General features: G+C 31.4%; 1 protein-coding gene across 3 annotated transcripts in view; it reads left to right on the top strand.

Moving 5' to 3' along the window:
- The window catches only part of LOC143076055 (synergin gamma-like), a 32519-nt gene extending 13414 nt beyond the window's left edge, over window positions 1-19105 (top strand). The window contains exons 12-19 of one of the 3 annotated variants that reach the window (XM_076251684.1): window positions 930-1039; window positions 1364-1402; window positions 5169-6917; window positions 7886-7968; window positions 8657-8807; window positions 10852-10908; window positions 11499-11590; window positions 14174-19105. In XM_076251684.1, the coding sequence (XP_076107799.1) occupies window positions 930-1039; window positions 1364-1402; window positions 5169-6917; window positions 7886-7968; window positions 8657-8807; window positions 10852-10908; window positions 11499-11590; window positions 14174-14416 (2524 nt within the window). In that variant the 3' untranslated portion in view covers window positions 14417-19105. Of the gene's footprint in view, window positions 1-929; window positions 1040-1333; window positions 1403-5168; window positions 6918-7885; window positions 7969-8656; window positions 8808-10851; window positions 10909-11498; window positions 11591-14173 lie in introns of all 3 variants that reach the window. The other 2 variants (XM_076251683.1, XM_076251685.1) reach the window with 2 other exon arrangements.
- The last annotated feature ends 2552 nt before the right edge of the window (window positions 19106-21657 follow it).

Genomic DNA, 21657 nt, shown 5'->3' with positions numbered 1-21657 from the left:
AGCAATTAATTAAAAGTAGGGCTAAACAAGATAAAAATTGTTTGGAAAATTCTTTTTCAAAAGTCTAACTGTCATGATATCAATTTGAATTTTTGCTGATTAATGAAGGAATATGCATACTTTAATAAACACCTCCAGAATGTGACAAAGGGGAAGGAACTCTTGCTCAAATTTGGTCTTTTGAAACAACCTTATATCATGTCTTTTAAACTATAAATAGTTGAGTTAAGTTTGCTCCATGATTTCTTTTTAGGGAAGTTATCTAAAAATAGTTGAATGCACATGTGCTCATGAAGGATATTTAGATATCAGAATGTCATTTCAGATATTATTTAAATTATACAAAAAAGTTATTTTCAGGAAAATTGATTTATGAATTATAATTTATTCTGAAAATTAATTTCTGGGTTAGAAGCCTATTTGTTAGCTAAATGGTGTGTTGTTTGCATCTATAGAAAAGCAACTATTTAATCTAGAAGTCACCATACAGTAGTCAGAAATAATAAAGATTTGTAGAAAAAATGGAGTAAAAAAATAAATCTAAAAAATATATCTAAAAAAGAGTTGGAATATACTAAAGGTACAAAAAAAACATAAATTGAAGAAAAACAACCATAACATGGCAAACAACCTAAAATTAACGAAAAAGACTAGTTAGTCTTTAAAAACTAAAGTCAGAGCAACACAAAACCCATCAAATTACAAGTGTGATCTCAGGTGCTCCAAAAGGGTATGCCGATCCTGCTCCACATTTGGCAGTATAAGAAGTATTGTTTTTTAATATAAAAAAACTGTTTTATTATTTTTTTTGATTCGAACAATTTTCTTAAACATTCACTTTATTTTTTTACATGTACATTTTTTCTTTATGTGTGAACACTTACAATTTTTTACTATATTTAACTGACACTTTTGTTTTTTTAATACAGTTACCTTTATTCTGTACCACTGCCAGATGATGACCTTCCTGAGCACCAGCTCTCTACAGAACAACATTACTCTAATGTCAGCAACTTCTTTGGAAGTGATGATTCCTCAGGTAATTCCCAAGTTATAAATTGAGCATCTTTTTCTATTGTAATTTCCTGTTGATATTTAAATTTATTTGAAAATTTTTGCTTTTCCCTTTTTGTTGTACTTTTTTGCTTTTTTTATAGATTTTAACCCCCTTAAAGAAAGAAAAGGTAAACAGAGAAAATCTTACTCTAAAAATTAAAATATAAGGTTGTATGCTGGCTGAATAGCCAAGTTAAATTCAGCATTTAAATAAAGAAAACTTCTACAAACTTGTACCTAATTTATATATATGTATATGTTTTATAAACTCTGACAGAATGCGTTACTGACAAATGCTCCGATACAGTTTCAGCAGTTCCCAAGAAAGTCCTAAGCCATACTAAAGGTAGTACTGATGCTAAAACCCTGCATGATTTTGGGATCTAGTCTGATTTTCTATTTATAGATGTGTATCTTATCTACTAAAACTTCTTGTGGTGGAAATTGTATACTTAAAAATTTTAATAATCACTTTGAAACTGAAATGACATATTGAATCATTTTTCTACCAAATGTCCAGTAGTACACTGTTATTCTAAAATGATATTCTTCTTTCACTTTGTTTACAAAGCCATGTTCTTTTTCTTGAAAAATATTTATGTACACATTCTTGACTTTGCAACATCAAATGTCTTTTGAACAAGGTCTTGAATCAAAATTGTATTTTTTGTGTAAGTTGCATTGATCACTTTATATTAAAACTTGTTCAATCGTTTTAAAAAACAAAAATGTATTTCTATATGTGTTTTTGCTCTTTAAATTGTGAAACTTGTTTTTATAAAGAAGAATTTGATCTTTTTCAAATAAAAATTCTGAATTTTTCTGATAAAATGAAAATAATTCTGTCATGCTCTATTCTCGTTTTAACATGGAAAGCATAATAACTATCAATATTTCATTTCACATCTTGTTCCCTCTCAGTTTTTAAAAGGTATTAACATAAATAATATAATCAGAATGGAAATAATGAATGTGTCAAAGAGACAACAACCTGACCGAAGGGTAGAAAACAGCAAAAGGCCCCCAATGAGTCTTCAACACAGGGTAAAAAAATCAACACACTGGGAGGCAGCTTGGGCTGGCCATTAATAAACAAAGTGTGTACTAGTTCAGTGAAAATGGACGTCACACTATTAAACTCCAAAACATATGCCTACTCATATAAAATGATTGTACAGCATGATATCAAAGAATTATTTCTTAAATAAATTCAGGTGGATAAGAAAATAAACATATAAAGTTTAAAAAATCTATAATGAAATAATAATTATTATACTAAGTAATAGTAAGGTTGTATGTAATATATTTTTTTACATATCTTGATTTTTGTGTGCATGTGGACCATTAAGGAAATCAGACTTATCCCTGCTCCCTATGGTTCCCCTATAATGCAATGTCTAATAATGCCTTGATTTAAATAGATAAAGGAAAAGTATTGGGGTGACATTGTTTGCTGCTGTTTTTTTACTTCAATTGATACAAGTTCTTTCTTTTAAAACATTTTTTCATTTTCTTTGAACTGGTTTATTTCTTTTGATTGGATCACACTCATTTTTGGCAAAGTTAATTTTAATTTTAATGTCAGTCAACATGGTCAAATCAACAAATAGTTATTTATTTTAAGGTAGAACCAAATTTTTAGATTTGATTGGAAAAGGTTGAATAATTTAATGTCCATTGTTTATTTATCAAATAAAAGGATATTAAGTCTACAAGTAATAAAGGAAGGTACTTGTTGATAGGCAAATTGTGTTCTGAAAATGAAGCTTAACAAAATGCAGATAAACAAAACAAAGCCTTTTACATTTTTGCCATCATAAATGCTATGTTTGCTTGAATAAATATAATACCCAGCTTGAAATGATAACTTTGCAGTTGGTTGATGAGGATGCTAAGGCCTGAACAAAGACAATCTGATTGTTGTAGGTTGAGAAATAGAAAAAAAAAGAAGAAAAACCAAGATAAATCATTGCTGATAAAGACAAACTTCATAGCTTTAAGCATGGATTTTTTGTAATCTGTTATTTTCACAATTTCAATACATACCCTCTTTGCCAAAGGGTAAAATTGGCCTTTTTAAACTGTTGAGTGCATTTTTTACATGCATATTATGAAATTGTACAATTATTCCTGCATGCAAATTTTATCACTTTTTACAGTTTTATGCAATTGTAAAATAAGGGGAAATAACTCTCATGTTAACAGAATACCTTGGGGTCAGTCAAGCTCTGACAAGATAACTTTATAATTTGACTGTTGTCCTTATTGTTAAAAATTTAAATGATTTATGAACAGTTTAAATTATTATTTTTAAGTGTATCTGCATATTGATTATAGCAAGTAGTGCCATATTGTAGTGCACACAACCTTTTGCACAGAATCTTTATTTTTTTGTAGCATAACCCATTCATATCAATTTTCTTGTCAGATAATGGTTTATATTGTTTCAAAAGCTTTTAACAATATTGTCATTATTCAAATTAATTTATGCTGTTGAGATGTAATTCAAATAAACCTAATTGAAGTAATATAGTTAAATAAAATTGAGAATGGAAATGGGGAATGGAAATGGGGAATGGAAATGGGGAATGTGTGAAAGAGACAACAACCCGACCATGGAATAGACAACAGCAGAAGGTCACCAACAGGTCTTGTCTGAATTGAGTTGAACCACAGGACAATTTTAAATATTAATTTAAACAGTCCATCTTTTGGAACAAGATTTTTTAACAATTAAAATGAATATGCAGGGTATATCTCAATTAGATATAGCAAACCAATCTCAGTTGAGGAGATTGAGATGGAAAAATAAATAAAAGAAAGTTTTAAAAAAAATGTATAGAAAAGAGGGGTAAATCATTTTCCCCATAGTGCAATTTTACCTATTAACCAATACTACAGTGGACTGAATTTATATTGAACTTAAGATATTTTTCTTCACCTTTTCCTCTTCAGTAGGTAATGCATGATCATTACACACATGTAGAACTAATTTATCACTCATTTCTAACGAGCGTTCTTTTAAGTATCAATTTTATTTTATTTTTTAATATGTTTTATTATTATTATTGACTTTTTTTTCATTTTCTGAATGCTTAAAATAACAATACAAAATACTATTTAAAATAGACAAAAACAAGTAGAGGCATTGTTTCTGTGGAACATCCTTATAGCTTGAGTTGATTTGATTTAACACTTGTCCTTAGTTAAAGACATGGAAGGTCTTTCATTTTAATAATTAGTCTACTGTATCACTGGCCTGTCAATACTAAGGTTGTGAGATTGAACCACCCTCATGGCAAGTGCATTCAACTCAGTTCTTTATAAACAAGGATTGTCAGTTTTCCTGCTGATGGTTTGTGGTTCTCTCTGGGCTCTCCATCTTCTTCTATAAACAAAACTTACAGCCACAAAATAGCCTATAGTGCTGAAAGGGGTGTTAAACACCAATCAGACAATCTTTCATTTTTTTTAATATGCTTGGTAATTCATTTAGAATTGATTGATTTTTGTTTGCCTAATTTGCCTAACGTACAATAAGTCGAGTGAAGATATTTTTTTAAGCATTCTCAGTAAATTGTATGATATCTTTACAAGTTGTCTTTCCCTCATTTTCTAGGTACAGTGCATTCTATAAAAATTTGTCTCCACTTTTAAGAAATTGTATGGTGGATTTTAAACATAATTTAATCATAGCCTGAATTTGACTCAGTCATGTCAGTGTAAATTGATTTTTTGTTGTTGCTGTTTTTTCCTTACAATGTTTTTACAATTGATGATTTGAATAGCATGCTGACAAAAGATCAAAAAGACTTTCCCATCTGACTTACAGCAGTAAATTCCTGCTTTATACTTTAAATATCCCTGGAATATTACCATCATTATCAGTCTTCTTAAATTTTTATCTGATCTAATTACTATGAAATACAAAAATAATATAATAGGGAGAAAAAAAGAAAATAAAGACATTGAAATGGTATCAAGGGCTGAATTTTTTTTTTTTTTATTATACATGGATGCATTAAATATAAATAGAAGTAAATGGCAGACTAAAAAATTGATTGGGCTAATAAATTCAAAGTTTAAAAGAGAATCCATCTTTTTACTTGTAGGGGCCTCAACACCAAACAGTATGGATGATGATTTTGACGATTTTAAATCTGCAGGCAGACCAAGTGACAGTAGTCAATTTACATCATCAGAACAATCAGAGAATGAAGACTTCAAAGTTTTAGAGTCTTACCTGGACGATTTCAGTAATAAAAAGAAGGATATTGAAAAACAGGAGAGTCCATTACATAGGCCGATATCAAAAACAACAAATTTACCACCAACAGCATATAGCAACAATGTTAACCCTATACCAGCTATCAAAAGTCTTTGGCCAAAGCCAGACGACAAGAAAAAAGCAACAGCTACGCCAAAGGCTGTTACGTTAACTAAAACTTCTACATTTTCGCCCCCATCATCAGATTCTGAGTTTGCTGACTTTCAACAGGCTCCCCAGGTTGTTCCCAAGGATGATAATTTGTCGGCATCTAAAAGTGCTACTGACCTCATTGGAGACGAGGACAAGTATGCAGCATTTAGGTCTTTAGAAACAATTGATACATCAGGTCCATCTATTTTTGGTACTGAGCAGGATGATGAAGGCAATGAGGCTGAGGATGAAGGAGAATGGGCAGATTTTCAAAGTACAGAAACAATTGTTGCAGGTGATCAGAGTTTGTCAGATAATTTGTTTGATTCTGCAGCAAATTCAGACTCAAATAATGATTGGTCCGGTTTCAATGGTGCAGCAGGTGTTCAACAGGAAGGAGATTTGATAAATGATCCAGCAGTGAATATAACAGCCAATGATGATTGGTCAAATTTCTCAACAGCAAATCAGAAAAGTGAAGGTGATGATTGGGCAGATTTTCAAGGGCCTTCTAAAAATAGTGGTGACAGTACATTAACAGTGACTTCATCCATGGATGAAACACCTGCTCCAATAATTTCTGTAAGTCAGTCAGACTTGGTCACTGTGAAAAAGAAGAATTTACAACATAATGAAATATTGGGACTTTTTAAACCCAGAGATGACCCATCTGTTTTGACTTCATATAAACTACCAGACATATCTCAAGATGATAGTGAAGGCACAGCTAAACAGGACAAATCAGGATATCTTGAAACATCCATAGACCACCCAGCACCTTTTCAACAAAACTTTCCCACTGCAAAGGTAGACAATAACCCACCACAAAACATTCCAAAACTATCCGTTGATGATGATGATGACCTTTTCAGAGTTCCACCACCAATGGATGAAGGTGTAGACGATGAAGATGAATACGGTGATTTTAGTCGAGGATATGACATTGATGATGTTACACACACACCTCCCCAAAATACACAAGAAAAGAAGAAAATTTACTCCATGTACGGCATGGAATTCACAACACAGTCTAAATCTTCAAAGGAGAAAACTCACAAAAAAACAGATTCTGATTCCTCAAATCAGTTTAATTTCGCCACTGACAGTTTACAATTTGACACTAAATTAAACAAAGGACTTAAACAAGAGGATACAAATTCTGTTTCGAGTTTAGAACTGCCGTTTTCTAAAAACATTCTGAATGTGAAGGACAGTGACTCAGTGTCTATTTCCAGCAATGAATTTGCTGCAGATTTCCCTCAAGTAAAGAGTTTACCAGACTCCAAATCTATTGACAGTTTAGATTTGAAGATTTCTGAACCAAAGTCTGGTGAAAGTAAATCTGCAGACAGTTCTGACATGGAGGAGAAATCAGAAAATGATGAACAGAAAGAAGAAACGGATGCAGAAAAAGTTACAGAAGAAATAACAAGCAAACAAGGTAATATAATACACACTAGATTCTAAGTTGCTCCTGAGTAAGGGAGATAATTTGATAAAGGAGACATTTTTTATGCCCCACCTACGATAGTAGAGGGGCATTATGTTTTCTGGTCTGTGGCTCCGTTCGTCCGTTCGTCCGTCTGTGGTTCAGTTAGTCCGTCCAGGTTAAAGTTTTTGGTCACGGTAGTTTTTGATGAAGCTGAAGTCCAATCAACTTGAAACTTAGTACACTTGTTGCTTATGAGATGATCTTTCTAATTTTTAAGCCAAATTAGACTTTTGACCCCAATTTCACGGTCCACTGAACATAGAAAATGAAAGTGGGAGTTTCAGGTTAAAGTTTTTGGTCAAGGTAGTTTTTGATGAAGCTGAAGTCCAATCAACTTGAAACTTAGTACACTTGTTGCTTATGATATGATCTTTCTAATTTTAATGCCAAATTAGATAATTACCCAATTTCACGGTACATGGAACATGGAAAAGGATACATGTAGTGCGAGTGGGGCATCCGTGTACTTTGGACACATTCTTGCTTATCTTTCATTTTAAAAAGACTGATACGAGTTTGATATTCTTTTGATAGCATGACTGTTAAACTTATCTGATTTCTTCAACAGATTGGGTCAACCTACTTCTGTTAAAATACACTATAGAGAATCACAAATTTTTAAACTCATATGAATCACAAGGGTTGTGGAGTATGCATAAATTAGGCAGTACCAGTGACATCTATATTCTAGAGGGCATTCTATCTATTTGAAGAATGATCTCAAAAGTTTAATACACAAACAGTTGTATCAGTCAAAAATCACTCTTCCTCGTTTCACTGTGAACCAAGGTACTTAGTAATAGCTTGGCATTTATAGTGCTAACACTTTGATTAACATGATTAAAGATTAAAAAAAAAAAGATTTTAGAATATTCAAAATCACCAATTTTTTCTAATTCATAATTTTTATATTTCAGATGTAACTGGTTTTGGAGGACCTACCACTAAGCCTGTTCCATTGTTTGGGGACAGATACAGTGGAATCTTAGAGGACATAACAGTAAGTGTACAGTGAAACCTTCAATTTACAATGTGTTTAAAAACTCTATTGAAAGTTCATTATCTAATTTAAGGTTGGCTTTGTAGTTCTTCTAAGTTTGTTCCATTTGCTCCCATTGTAAAATTAAAAAAACATTTCTCTTTTTCTTCATTGAGTGACATATTGTCTATCTTGCTTGATTGCTGAAATCAAGTGACACACCAAGGATTCACTTATTTTCATTGGTACCAAATTTCATGGATTGAGACATATATATATATTTATGATTGATTCATTGAATGGTCTTGCCAGAGTTTGCATAACAGCCAATTCGATATTTGTGAAATGCCTAGATTTGTGAAATGCCTAGATTTGTGGTGCACCTTTAACCACAAAAATCATGAAAATGTACACTCAATGAATAATAATGGAACAACAGTACATGCAGTATGCATATGGTCATACCAATACTAAACTGAAAATTATATAAAATTTAACAATAGAAAAAAACCCATTGAACTCGCACATTATTTACAAGACTTATAAAACCATGAGTTTAAAGATTATAATGAAATGTCAGTAGATTAAAATACATTTATTCTGACTTAAATAATCACCATAACCTCGTACATTTGTATTTACCATTTTAAGCCAGTATTGAAATTATGTATATAATGAATTAATGATGATGTGAAAACTTTATTTACAGGGTTCTGACAAGTATGCATATGAATGGCAGAGGTGTTTAGAGAATTGTTACAAAAATATTAAAGAGGCTAATAACATATTTAACTCTATCAGCAGTTCTGGTGTTTGTAATGAGGTCATAAGGTCAGATCAAGGAACAGAATATGTACAAGGTAAGTAGGTTATAGGATAGAAGTTGATGTATATTATTTATTTTAAATATGGATAAAAAAATATAATTAGAATGTATATACAGTGAAACCTGGATAAACCGAACCCTGATAAAACCGAAATTCAGTTTAAACAAAACAATTTTCAAAGTCCCACAAAATTTCCCTATAAATTAACGTTAATCTAACCTGAAAAAAAAGAACCCTCTCAAAACCGAATTCCGAAGGCTTTTTGAAGGCTCTTTATTGAATATGTATTTAAAAATTACCTGTCAAAATCAATCGATAGCAATCAAAGAAAAAAAAGTATTTTATATTATTTGCGTGATTTAATTATTCAAAAACAGGATAACAGAGTATCCCCGAGGGTATTTGAGGTTAAATTAACTGGTGAGTTGTTATTACAAATTAATTAGCATGTTTGTGTCCATGTATTCAGTGAGCAAATGATTTTTTTTCGTAAAGAAATGTTAAACTGGTCAGCTGTCCCCATCTCCGAAAATGACAAGAAAGGAACTTTCCCTTAGATAAATTAAATGCACGTTACTCAAATAATTACGGCCACAAAATCGTAACTGCCATTCTGTAGCTAAGCTGTTTAATTAAATAATAGTTTTAAAGCCTTTCACTGGATTAAGAAGTCGTGTAACACAACAAGGTCAATGACTTTCGAATCACGTTTACGGATGCCCGATTCCCTTTAGAGGCCCTATATATATAATTCAGATGCGCCAGAAGACTTCTATTAGCTATTTACCAACGATGAAGTCCGAGAATAAACTGGACCCCCGCTAATGTTTCATTCTTATCTTGTGGCGAAGTATCAATCAGTGGGAGGCCAGTTTAGTCCGAGAACTCGTGTGTACAATGACGATCTCGATTCAACTATGGAATCATCATTTGACAGTGACTGGGAATCTGAATTGGTCAGTGAATTAACGGATGAGAAAATAATTATAAAAAGCAAAATCGATCCACGTCGGACATCATTGAACTATTTATAGTTTCACAACGACGAGCATAATTGACAGAGTGACGTTTGATTTGTAAACAAAAATCTGAGACTACTATAGTTATAGTAGTCTCAGACAAAAATGTAGCAATACGTTTAACTTCATCTACTTATAATTTTACATTAACATCTAAATTAACACGAAAATAAAGTGTCGTCTGGTGTGTCACCTATTATCCCTTGTCAGTAAGTGCCAAAGTTATTTTGGTGTCGACTTCCGTTTACCTCTACAATTCGAACACCTGTGAAAAACGAACAAAACGCAAAGTCCCATGGGTGTTCGGTTTGGACAGGTTTCACTGTAGTCAAAATGACACATAATTTGGAAAGCATGGCCAAAGGTGCTTGCTCCTAAAGGAATCTAGCTAAGGTAGCATTAGCTGTTGTCTGAATTCTACTACAAAATAGAAATAACTCAGGTTTTAACATAATAAAAAAAATGAACTGAAATCTGCCGTATTTGTTAGAAGCCAGTAAGTATTAGCATTTAGACCTTCAGAAAAATAATTTATCATTATAATAAATGAACCAGATAAAGAACAACAAATATTGCATGGAAGATATATACTTTCACAGTTTCATAATGGTTAATTAAATCTGATATTGCATACAGTTTATTTTAATATGATAATACGTATTAAATTGATATTTTTTATAGAGCTCATATGACCTATGGGTCTAGATGTGTTAATATTTTTTTAGTTAAACTAAATTTAAAAGTATGAATAGATATGATATATTATACAAGATACATAAAAGAAAATACTACAGACTGCATCAACTTGTAACATATATATTTACAACTAACCTAAAAAAAAACATACAAACTAACACAAAAAAATCATTTTTTAAAGATGGTCAGACCAATAACAAAATAAAAAAGACACATAAATTAAAGCATGGTAAAAAAAAGTATTTACAAATTCAAGATTAATGTAAAAATATATGGGACTGTTATTTTATCGTCATTTTTGGATATAGAAAAATAAAATTCTAAGTACATACCTATTGCTTAAACTTTTAATATTATCACAGGTATAGTGGAAATATACAGGATTGTTTGTAGAATAACAGTGGCCATGAAGTCAGCAGGTAAGTAAAGGATGGTTAATTAATATATAGAATATTTTAATAATTTTAAATTGATATATAGATATGAACTTGTGATATATTTTTGAAAATTTATAGATTTCCAATAGTAAGCTTAAGACAACTGAAAATAAACATGATTCAACCATTTTCATGGTACAAATTTTCATGGATAAAAATTTGTATTTTATTATAGATATTTGATTTCGTGTTTATACCACGTGAATCCACACAAAAAAAATAAATCAGTGTTTCATTACTAAAAAAAAGAAAGGCTTAACTATACATTTTGAAATATTGAAACCTTACACAAATATCATCTTGTTAAACACTGTTGTTTTAATGTTGTAAGTTTCCTGGTAAATGTATTTATCATTGACATAACATATTATGAGAAGTTGGCTTTCTAGAATAAATACATGATCCTTTAAAGGGAAGTCACTCTTTGAAAACCATTCATTCAACTTGTAGGTATTCCAAATTAAAACAGTTTAATCTAATACTACATGTACTGGATTTTTCTGTTTTTTCTGTCAATCTTGCATATACAAGATGGCTTTCATAAAATTTACATTCGTTATATAAATTTACAGCTTTAAGTACAGACAAGCTAGGTCAGGTATTGAAGGATGTTGACCTTGTGTGGAACAACCTTGCTGCCTTTTTAGTAGGGGGTAATATTATGGTATGTATAGTTATTTAATTTTTGTAGTACAATATTTTTCAAATTATGTTAAATTAATGTAATTGTGCAAACAATCTGAAACTTTTAGTTTTGGCCATAAAATATGTTGTTGAAATTTTGTTATTAGTGTTAATTATTTTTAGCTCACCTGTCCCGAAGGGACAAGTGAGCTTATGCCATCACTTGGCGTCGTCCGTCGTCTGTCGTCTGTCGTCGTCTGTCGTCGTAAACTATTTCAAGAATCTTCTCCTCTGGAACTACTGGGCCAAATACTTTCAAACTTTAACTGAATGTTCCTTAGGGTATCTTATTTATAAATTGTATCCGAAGTTTTGATCTATCAACAAACATGGTCGCCATTGCTAAAAATAGAACATAGGGGTCAAATGCAGTTTTTGGCTTGTAACTCAAAAACCAAAGCATTTAGAGCAAATCTGACATGGGGTAATATTGTTTATCAGGTCAACATCTATCTGCCCTGAAATTTTCAGATGAATCAGACAACCCGTTGTTGGGTTGCTGCCCCTGAATTGGTAATTTTAAGGAAATTTTGCTGTTTTTGGTTATTATCTTGAATATTATTATAGATAGAGATAAACTGTAAACAGGAATAATGTTCAGCAAAGTAAGATTTACAAATAAGTCAACATGACGGAAATGGTCAGTTAACCCCTTTAGGAGTTATTGCCCTTTATAGTCAATTTTTAACCATTTTTCGTAAATCTTAGTAATCTTTTACAAAAATCTTCTCCTCTGAAACTACTGGGCCAAATACTTCCAAACTTTAATTGAATGTTCCTTAGGGTATCTAGTTTGTAAATTGTATCTGAAGTTATGATCTATCAACAAACATGGTCGTCATTGCTAAAAATAGAACATAGGGGTCAAATGCAGTTTTTGGCTTATAACTCAAAAACCAAAGCATTTAGAGCAAATCTGACAAGGTAATATTGTTTATCAGGTCAAGATCTATCTGCCCTGAAATTTTCAGATGAATCAGACAACCTGTTGTTGGGTTGCTGCCCCTGAATTGGTAATTTTAAGGAAATTTTGCTGTTTTTGGTTATTATCTTGAATATTATTATAGATAGAGATAAACTGTAAACAGGAATAATGTTCAGCAAAGTAAGATTTACAAATAAGTCAACATGACGGAAATGGTCAGTTGACCCCTTTAGGAGTTATTGCCCTTTATAGTCAATTTTTAACCATTTTTCGTAAATCTTAGTAATCATTTACAAAAATCTTCTCCTCTGAAACTACTGGGCCAAATACTTCCAAACTTTAACTGAATGTTCCTTAGGGTATCTAGTTTGTAAATTGTATCAGAAGTTGTGATCTATCAACAAACATGGTCGCCATTGCTAAAAATAGAACATAGGGGTCAAATGCAGTTTTTGGCTTATAACTCAAAAACCAAAGCATTTAGAGCAAATCTGACGTTGGGTAATATTGTTTATCAGGTCAAGATTTATCTGCCCTGAAATTCAGATGAATCAGACAACCTGTTGTTGGGTTGCTGCCCCTGAATTGATAATTTTAAGGAAATTTTGCTGTTTTTGTTTATTATCTTGAATATAATTATAGATAGAAATAAACTGTAAACAGCAATAATGTTCAGCAAAGTAAGATCTTCAATTCAGTCAATTTGACCAAAATTGTCAATTGACCCCTTAAGGAGTTATTGCCCTTTAAAGACTTTTTTCACAATTTGTTCATCATGTTGACTTACTTTAAAAAATCTTCTCCTTTGAAACTGCTGTATCAATTTCAGCCAAACTTATGCTAAATGAGTTTCAGAGTATCTAGTATAAATTTTATATTTTATTTTCTTGTATGTCAAGAAACATAGCTCCTATGGCTAAAATAGAACATAGGAGAAAATGATTATTTTTTTTGGCTTTTGAAGAAAATAGGACGATCCAAAAAACATTTAAATAAATTGAAAAGCCAAAATAATCATTGATGAGAGATTTAACCAAAAGAATTAAGGTGAGCGATTCAGGCTCTTGAGAGCCTCTTGTTTTACTAATAAGATTGAAAAAAAGGGTTTAGAACATGTCTACTTTTTCAACAAATTTTTTGTATCCAAAGGAGCACAACTGGGATGAGCATACATGTACATTTGTACTGGCATCTTGATTTTATAGTTAGGAAAAATTTCTGAATAATTTCTGACTGTTAAGACCAAGAACAGCAATAAAAGCACTATCCTTTCAACATATACAAAAACATAAGATGTGGTATGAATGCTAATGAGACAACTATCCAACATGGACCAAAAGACTTTAAGTTAGAAGTTAGCAAAGGAATTAGCAGCTTAAAGTTTGTTTATGTAATGTTATGTCATTGAAGTTTCAAATAAATTAGAAGTAGAATATATTAAAAGGAAGTAACCCTTTTCCATGGGTTTCTAATTTGTTGTAGTACAACTTCATAGATAACACACATAGAATTGCATGATTTTACATTATTTCACATGTGAATTTATTATTTTTTATGGAGAAAATCACTGTCACTGTAGTTTTTGCAATCAAATATAACATTTAAATGTAGTAGTTATATTAAATCTTTTTATTTAAGCCTGATGACAATGCGTTAAGTTTTAAGAACTGCCTTCTGAAGTCTGATGACGCTGCATCCCAGATGAGATCGTGTGGTGTATGTCTGTTAGATGTAGATGTCAAGAGTAAAGATTTTAACACAGAGGAGGAAGCTTCCAAGTTGACATATGGGGGGAGACAGTATCATGCTACATGTGCTAACTTTTGGGTGAACTGTGTCGATTCAATGTTACCTGCCCTGAAATTACCAGAATTGTTATGATGTAAAATTGGAAATGTTTTTTGTTAAAACATTTGAATATACTCGAATCCTGCCAATAATGTCATATTAGATTTAGGGTTATTCCATTAATAAAGTTGTGACAGGGTAGGACGTGAAATTCTATTTTTGAATGAGGGTTGTGAATTATTCATGATTGTATGTCCATTAAATGTATGCAATTTACCCTCCAAAAAAATTTTGGTTGTAAGGTGAATTTGGAAGTCCCTTCATACCCTTCCACACCAATTTATGGAATAGGCCCTTAAAAAAAGTAAGCTAACAAACATTAAGAAGGATAAATGACTTTTTGAAATATATTTTTTTTCTCATTTTTTTGCTTTAAGCAATTTTATGTCAAAAGCTTTTGTAAAAGTAGTTTTGTCATTAGTAAAATGATTTTTTTATTGTATGTTAAGAAAAATATTTTATTAAATGAAGTGCGGAAAACAAGATTATCTTTTTCTTTTGAATTATTAGATTGGAATTCACAAAACATTTCATATTTTAATTAAAAATATAAATACGAGTGAACCAACACCTGAAGTGGTGATCCTGCGGTAGGGTAAAAGTTAATCATGACTGTGTTAAGTTAAATATAATTGTTTCAAGTAAATACATACTTATTAAAACTAATAAAATTAAGAACATTGCAATGATGGCAAGGAGTGTATACTAAATGACACATGGGGATATATTTGCTTCTAACAAAAAATCCATTTTTAAATGAAACAATTTTGTTATAAAGAAATAAGAATCATGCAGAAAGTATTTGAAATGAAACATTGATTACCATGCGCGACATAGCATACCCTGATAATGCTCTGTAGGAAATAGGTTGCAATTAAAACATCTATGTTTTATCATTGTAAAATCATTTTTATTAGTTTTGCATTCACTGTTATGTTTTTTCTTTCAATATTCTTCAATAATTTATTATTGAATGACATACAAATATGAAGAAAAAATCTGTATTTATTTAGAAGCAGTGTAGATTTTGATGTATGAATGCATGTTTTTTTAGCCTTTTAAAGAATCTAAATTTCTGCTTGTACATCTATAAGGTATGTGCTATGATACCAAGTTGGTTAATTTTTGTTATTACGTCAATGTTTCAGAACCTTTGGTAATATAAATGATATATCACCTACAAAGTCCTCTTGTTTAGCCTGTTTAGAACAACACATTTATTTATTTTGAATTGTGTCATTGTAACCTACATTATTTTTATGAGTGACTTTTGTAAAACTAAGTTGTGCACTTTTTAGCTCACCTGGCCCGAAGGGCCAAGTGAGCTTTTCTCATCACTTGGCGTCCGTCGTCCGTCGTCGTCCGTCGTCCGTCGTCCGTCGTCGTCGTCGTCCATCGTCGTTAACTTTTACAAAAATCTTCTCCTCTGAAACTACTGGGCCAAATCAAACCAAACTTGGCCACAATCATCATTGGGGTATCTAGTTTAAAAAATGTGTGGCGTGACCTGGTCAACCAACCAAGATGGCCACCACGGCTAAAAATAGAACAAAGGGGTAAAATGCAGTTTTTGGCTTATAACTCAAAAACAAAAGCATTTTGAGGAAATCTGACGGGATAAAAATGTTTATCAGGTCAAGATCTATCTGCCCTGAAATTTTCAGATGAATCAGTCAATCGGTTGTTGGGTTGCTGCCCCTGAATTGGTAATTTTGAGGAAATTTTGCTGTTTTTGGTTATTATCTTGAATATTATTATAGATAGAGATAAACTGTAAACAGCAATAATGTTCAGCAAAGTAAGATCTACAAATAAGTCAACATGACCAAAATGGTCAGTTGACCCGTTTAGGAGTTATTGCCCTTTATAGTCAATTTTAACCATTTTTCATAAATTAAATTAATCTTTTACAAAAATCTTCTCCTCTGAAACTACTGGGCCAAATTAATCCAAACTTGGCCACAATCATCTTTGGGGTATCTAGTTTTAAAAATGTGTGGAGTGACCTGGTCAACCAACCAAGATGGCGGCCACCGCTAAAAATAGAACATAGGGGTAAAATGCAGTTTTTGGCTTATAACTCAAAAACCAAAGCATTTTGAGGAAATCTGACATGGGATAAAAATGTTTATCAGGTCAAGATCTATCTGCCCTGAAATTTTCAGATGAATCGGTCAATCGGTTGTTGGGTTGCTGCCCCTGAATTGGTAATTTTGAGGAAATTTTGCTGTTTTTGGTTATTATCTTGAATATTATTATAGATAGAGATAAATTGTAAAAAGCAATAATGTTCAGCAAAGTAAGATCTACAAATAAGTCAACATGACCAAAATGGTCAGTTGACCCCTTTAGGAGTTATTGCCCTTTATAGTCAATCTTTAACCATTTTTCATAAATCTAAGTAATCTTTTACAAAATCTCCACTGAAACTACTAGGCCACAATCATCTTTGGGGTATCTAGTTTGAAAAATGTGTCCGATGACCTGGCCATTCAACCAAGATGGCCGCCACGGCTAAAAAAAGAACATAGGGGTAAAATGCAGTTTTTGGCTTATAACTATGAATTCAAAGCATCTAGAGCAAATCTGACAAGAAGTTAAATTGTTAATCAAGTCAATATCTATCTGCCCTGAATTTTTCAGATGAATTGGACAACTGGTTGTTGGGTTGCTGCCCTCCAATTGGTAATTTTTAAAGAAATTTTGCCGTTTTTGGTTATCTTGAATACTATTATAGATAGCGATAAACTGTAAACAGCAATAATGTTCAGCAAAGTAAGATCTACAAATAAGTCAACATGACCTAAATGGTCAATTGACCCCTTAAGGAGTTATTGCCCTTTATAGTCAATTTTTAATAATTTTCATTAATTTGGTAAATATATGTAAATTTTTACCAAATATAGTTCTCTGTTACTAATGGGCAAAGTTCATTATAGATATAATTGTAAGAAGCAAAATCGTTCAGTAAAGTAAGAACTTCAAACACATCACCATCACCAAAATACAATTTTGTCATGAATCCATTTGTGTCCTATGTTTAATATGCACATAGACCAAGGTGAGCGACACAGGCTCTTTAGAGCCTCTAGTTTATATATCAGAGCCAAATGTTAATCTGAGACATTTGGTACTGCAGTTCTCATTTATAGTACACAACTGATTATGAACATTAAGATCACTGTAACTTACATTTTTGATTGTTTGCAGCATCTGTGTATTACACCTAGTTTGTGTATTGTTTGCCTTTTTGAAATGATCTGTTAGATTAAGTTTATTTGTGACATTCCAATTATTTTTTTGTAGTTGATGACTATAATTGATTGTGTTATTTGCATTAATTAATAGTCAGTTCAATGATGGGATATTTTAAACCAATATTTCTTTCTGTTTCTCAGACAAATTTTGAAAAATCTATTTAAATATTGATTCAGGTTTTGGGTACAAAAGAAGAGCCTTTAAACACAGCTTATGTGATGTATGTATTATATAGGTCAAAGTTAGTATATATATTTAAAAGAAGTGATAATGAACTCAAAAAGAAACAAAATTTAAAAGTAAAAAAAACAATTGTGGGTATTTTTTTTTATGACTTATGGAATCTTTCTCACAAATGAAACTGTGAATCATGTTATTGTAGACCATCCATTTTGATTTTTTATCAGAATCAGAATCATTTTTGGGGTTTTCCATACCAAAGCATGGATTTGAAAGGGGCAAGTGGGTATTATTTTGTGAGTTTAGCTCTTAAATCATCTAGTTTAATTTTCATTGCCCTACATCAAACTAATGATAATTTAGGGTCAACGTCTATTTATTTGATATCAATTGATTTTATGTGGCCGAAAATATACATTATTAAGCTACTTCAGGTCTCTGGAAAATATGTTGAAAACAATGAATTATTCAAGGATAAAAAACTTATTTGAGAGGAAGAATCATAAAAATTGAAATACTATTCTTAAAGAAATATCTTAGAAACAAGAGCTGTTGTCATCTTTCATCAAATAATATCTATGCTACTCCAAAGAAGATTGTTTTGGACATGCCACTTTTTTTTTTATATAAATATGGAGCATACTGTAAAAACAACATTTGTCTATATGGGTTTTACAGATTCATATAGATCTGAGACTAATTTTACTTAAAATCTTACATGAAAAGTACTATTAAGTTATGAATATTTCAATATAACTTGCAGGCAATTTTTTTCATCAAAAAAGTTTTTTTTGTGTAATGAGCCCCTAGTATATAGCAGTCTCATACTTGTTTCTTTAATTCTTTGAATTACCTTAATTTCTTCAAACCATGTTATTTTTGTATTTAGCATTATCATTTGTTAAATTAAAACTGTTATGTATAGAGTTTTCTAAGGAAGTCATGCCTAGAATGTATGTGAAAAATTGTCACAAAAGATTGTTGCTAAACTCAATGCCATTGATAAATACAGAAAAAGGAAAGAACCGGACAAATTAAAATGTCCGATCAGTTAGCAGAACAGATCTACATGTATGATGTAAGGATGTCTCAAACTGTTATTGCATAAGATGTTCAAAGTAGTTACAGAAATATTAATTGTTTAAATGTGTATGTTATTCTCAGATTATTTTGAGCCAAATATGAACAGTGCAATATTGTTGTTTTGTAATGTTTGTTAAATTACCCGTCATGTTTAGAAACATTGAAACATAGCATAGTTATTAAATTATGGAAAAAACACAAGCATACTGTGTTGATTTTTTTTACATTTGTAATTTGTCTATAAGCTTCACTATTTGGCTTCATTCCTAGCCATGTTTAACTATCTTGACCACCTTCTCTTCCCGCTTGATAGAATAAACCAGAATTTCAGATTCAGGTGGTAATTATGCCAAAAAATGTAGGATTATTTTATTAATACTTATTTCATCAACTTATTGAAATTCTTTGTTATGTTCCAATTCACTTACATGTGCAAACGATGGAATTTCCACAAACATATGGAGTTTCTGCTCCATAGTTTTGTTTTAGCACTGGTCGCAGCCATTTTTGCATATCAAAACTAGAAGTACAAAAGCTTTCATTGGTCAAGAATGACATAGTTGGAGCGGGTATCACTTCTATCTGTCACTAGATGGAGGAACACTGTATTCACAAATTCTCTCTTAATCTGCCACAGTTGGCTAGTGATGATATTATTGGAGAATAAGGAAATATTTTCACTTTCGAGACTTTCCCAGTCTTTTACAGGTTCCTAACTTCAGACTTCTAACTGGAGATTTTGCCTTGATACTTAAAACCGATTATTTTAGCAACAATTCTAGAATATGTGCATTTAAAACATCTTCTTGCTTCGCAATACTAATAGCCCTTATGTATAGCTTTAGTTAACACCTTGCTCCAAAGGGGAACACATAAAGGTTCCTTTCACATAAAACAGTTTGTTGTTACTGCTTTAAGAAAAACTTTCATTTTCTTATTACTGTATAGTTCTTTAAGAATTACTTTTGAAAAAGTTTTTTTTTATAGCTCATTCAAGGAAATTTGGAGAAAAAGACAGAAAAAGCTCCCCAAAAAAATTGAAATTAGAGTAAAGTACATACAAGGTCAAGAATGCATGTACATGTGCAGCTTTCCTAAATAGAAGTATTATCAACAGTGTTTTTCCCTTATCAGTATTAGGCATTTTTTCCCAAAAAAATTGTTTCAAAGAAAAATAGACAAAGTGATAAAGAATATTTGGCCTTGCCCCCTTAGTCATGCATGGTCTATCGACTTACACTTTTGCTTAGTTTACATGTAATAGTTTGTGATCATTTTAAGATGAACTGTTTATGTTAAGATGTTATTGTAGCAATAAAACAAGGGACATGCGCCTCGTTAATCTCATTTGATGTTCTACATTGTGTATTACCTTAGGGTGAAGCCACAGCTAACATTGGTCCTATCAGGAAAAACGAATTGTGCAGTAAGAAAGGAAATAATATTTTATTTTTTTGTTTCAATAAATCGTTCAAAGGAAAGGTGAAAAATCTTTGCTTTAATTTTCATTTATAGCGTGTGGATTTTCTTTGCTCTTACAAATGTTTAATTTCTTCATCTATCAATATAATAATAAAAACTACACAATCCCTTCCTCACAAATGTTTAATTCATCTATCAATATAATGATAAACATTATCAATTTATATCTGCCCGTATATTAAAAAAGACTAAATACATATTTTTTTATATTTAATTAAAAAATAATGTTTTCTTGTCGCTAAATAGCTTCTTGTCGCTAAAATTATTCTTCTTGTCGCTTCTTGTCGCTTCTTGACGCTTCTTATTGTCGCTACAAGTAAAACACTGCATTTCAAGGTAATTGCATTGAAATGTGCATCGTTTTTGTTCAAATCTTAATAGATGAAGTCTTGAAAAAAACTATCATTCATGCTAAATAGAAGTGAATCTGATTGGATGTAGTATCACTCGGTAAAAAAGTAGGCACTGGCTACGGTTACATGGAAATGTAACAATAATAAAAATATTATTGTTACATTGGAGACTATTTGACGGAATGAAAAGTTGGGTAAGGAACCGATTAATTACGAATGCAACAATAATTATTGAGTCTACGGTTACATTGCGTTATTCGGTTACATGCAAAACAGCAATGTACGCTAGATTTATTAAACTTAAATCTTCTGTAGTTTCGTTGTTTAATTCTTTCATATACAAGGATTGTGCCTGATGTTCATATGATGAAATCATAATCTTTCAGTCAGTTTAATTTAAGTCTGGAGCTGGCATGTCAATTAACTGCTAGTAGTCTGTTGTTATTTATGTATTATTGTCATTTTGTTTATTTTCTTAAGTTACATCTTCTGACATCAGACTCGGACTTCTCTTGAACTGAATTTAATGTGCGTATTGTTATGCGTTTACTTTTCTACATTGGCTAGAGGTATAGGGGGAGGGTTGAGATCTCACAAACATGTTTTACCACGCCGAATTTTTGCGCCTGTCCCAAGTCAGGAGCCTCTGGCCTTTGTTAGTCTGGTATTACTTTTATTTTAGTTTCTTGTGTACAATTTGGAAATTAGTATGGCGTTCATTATCACTGAACTAGTATATATTTGTTTAGGGACCAGCTGAAGAACGCCTCCGGGTGCGGGAATTTCTCGCTACATCGAAGACCTGTTGGTGACCTTCTACTGTTGTATTTTTGTATGGTCGGGTTGTTGTCTCTTTGACACATTCCCCATTTCCATTCTCAATTTTATACTGTATAAAACTTGTAATAATGAGAAATA

Source organism: Mytilus galloprovincialis, chromosome 5 (genome assembly GCF_965363235.1).
Source record: "Mytilus galloprovincialis chromosome 5, xbMytGall1.hap1.1, whole genome shotgun sequence".
Classification (NCBI taxonomy): domain Eukaryota; kingdom Metazoa; phylum Mollusca; class Bivalvia; order Mytilida; family Mytilidae; genus Mytilus; species Mytilus galloprovincialis.
The sequence above is the reverse complement of the archived record's forward strand: the minus strand, read 5'-3'. Positions and strand labels throughout refer to the sequence as shown.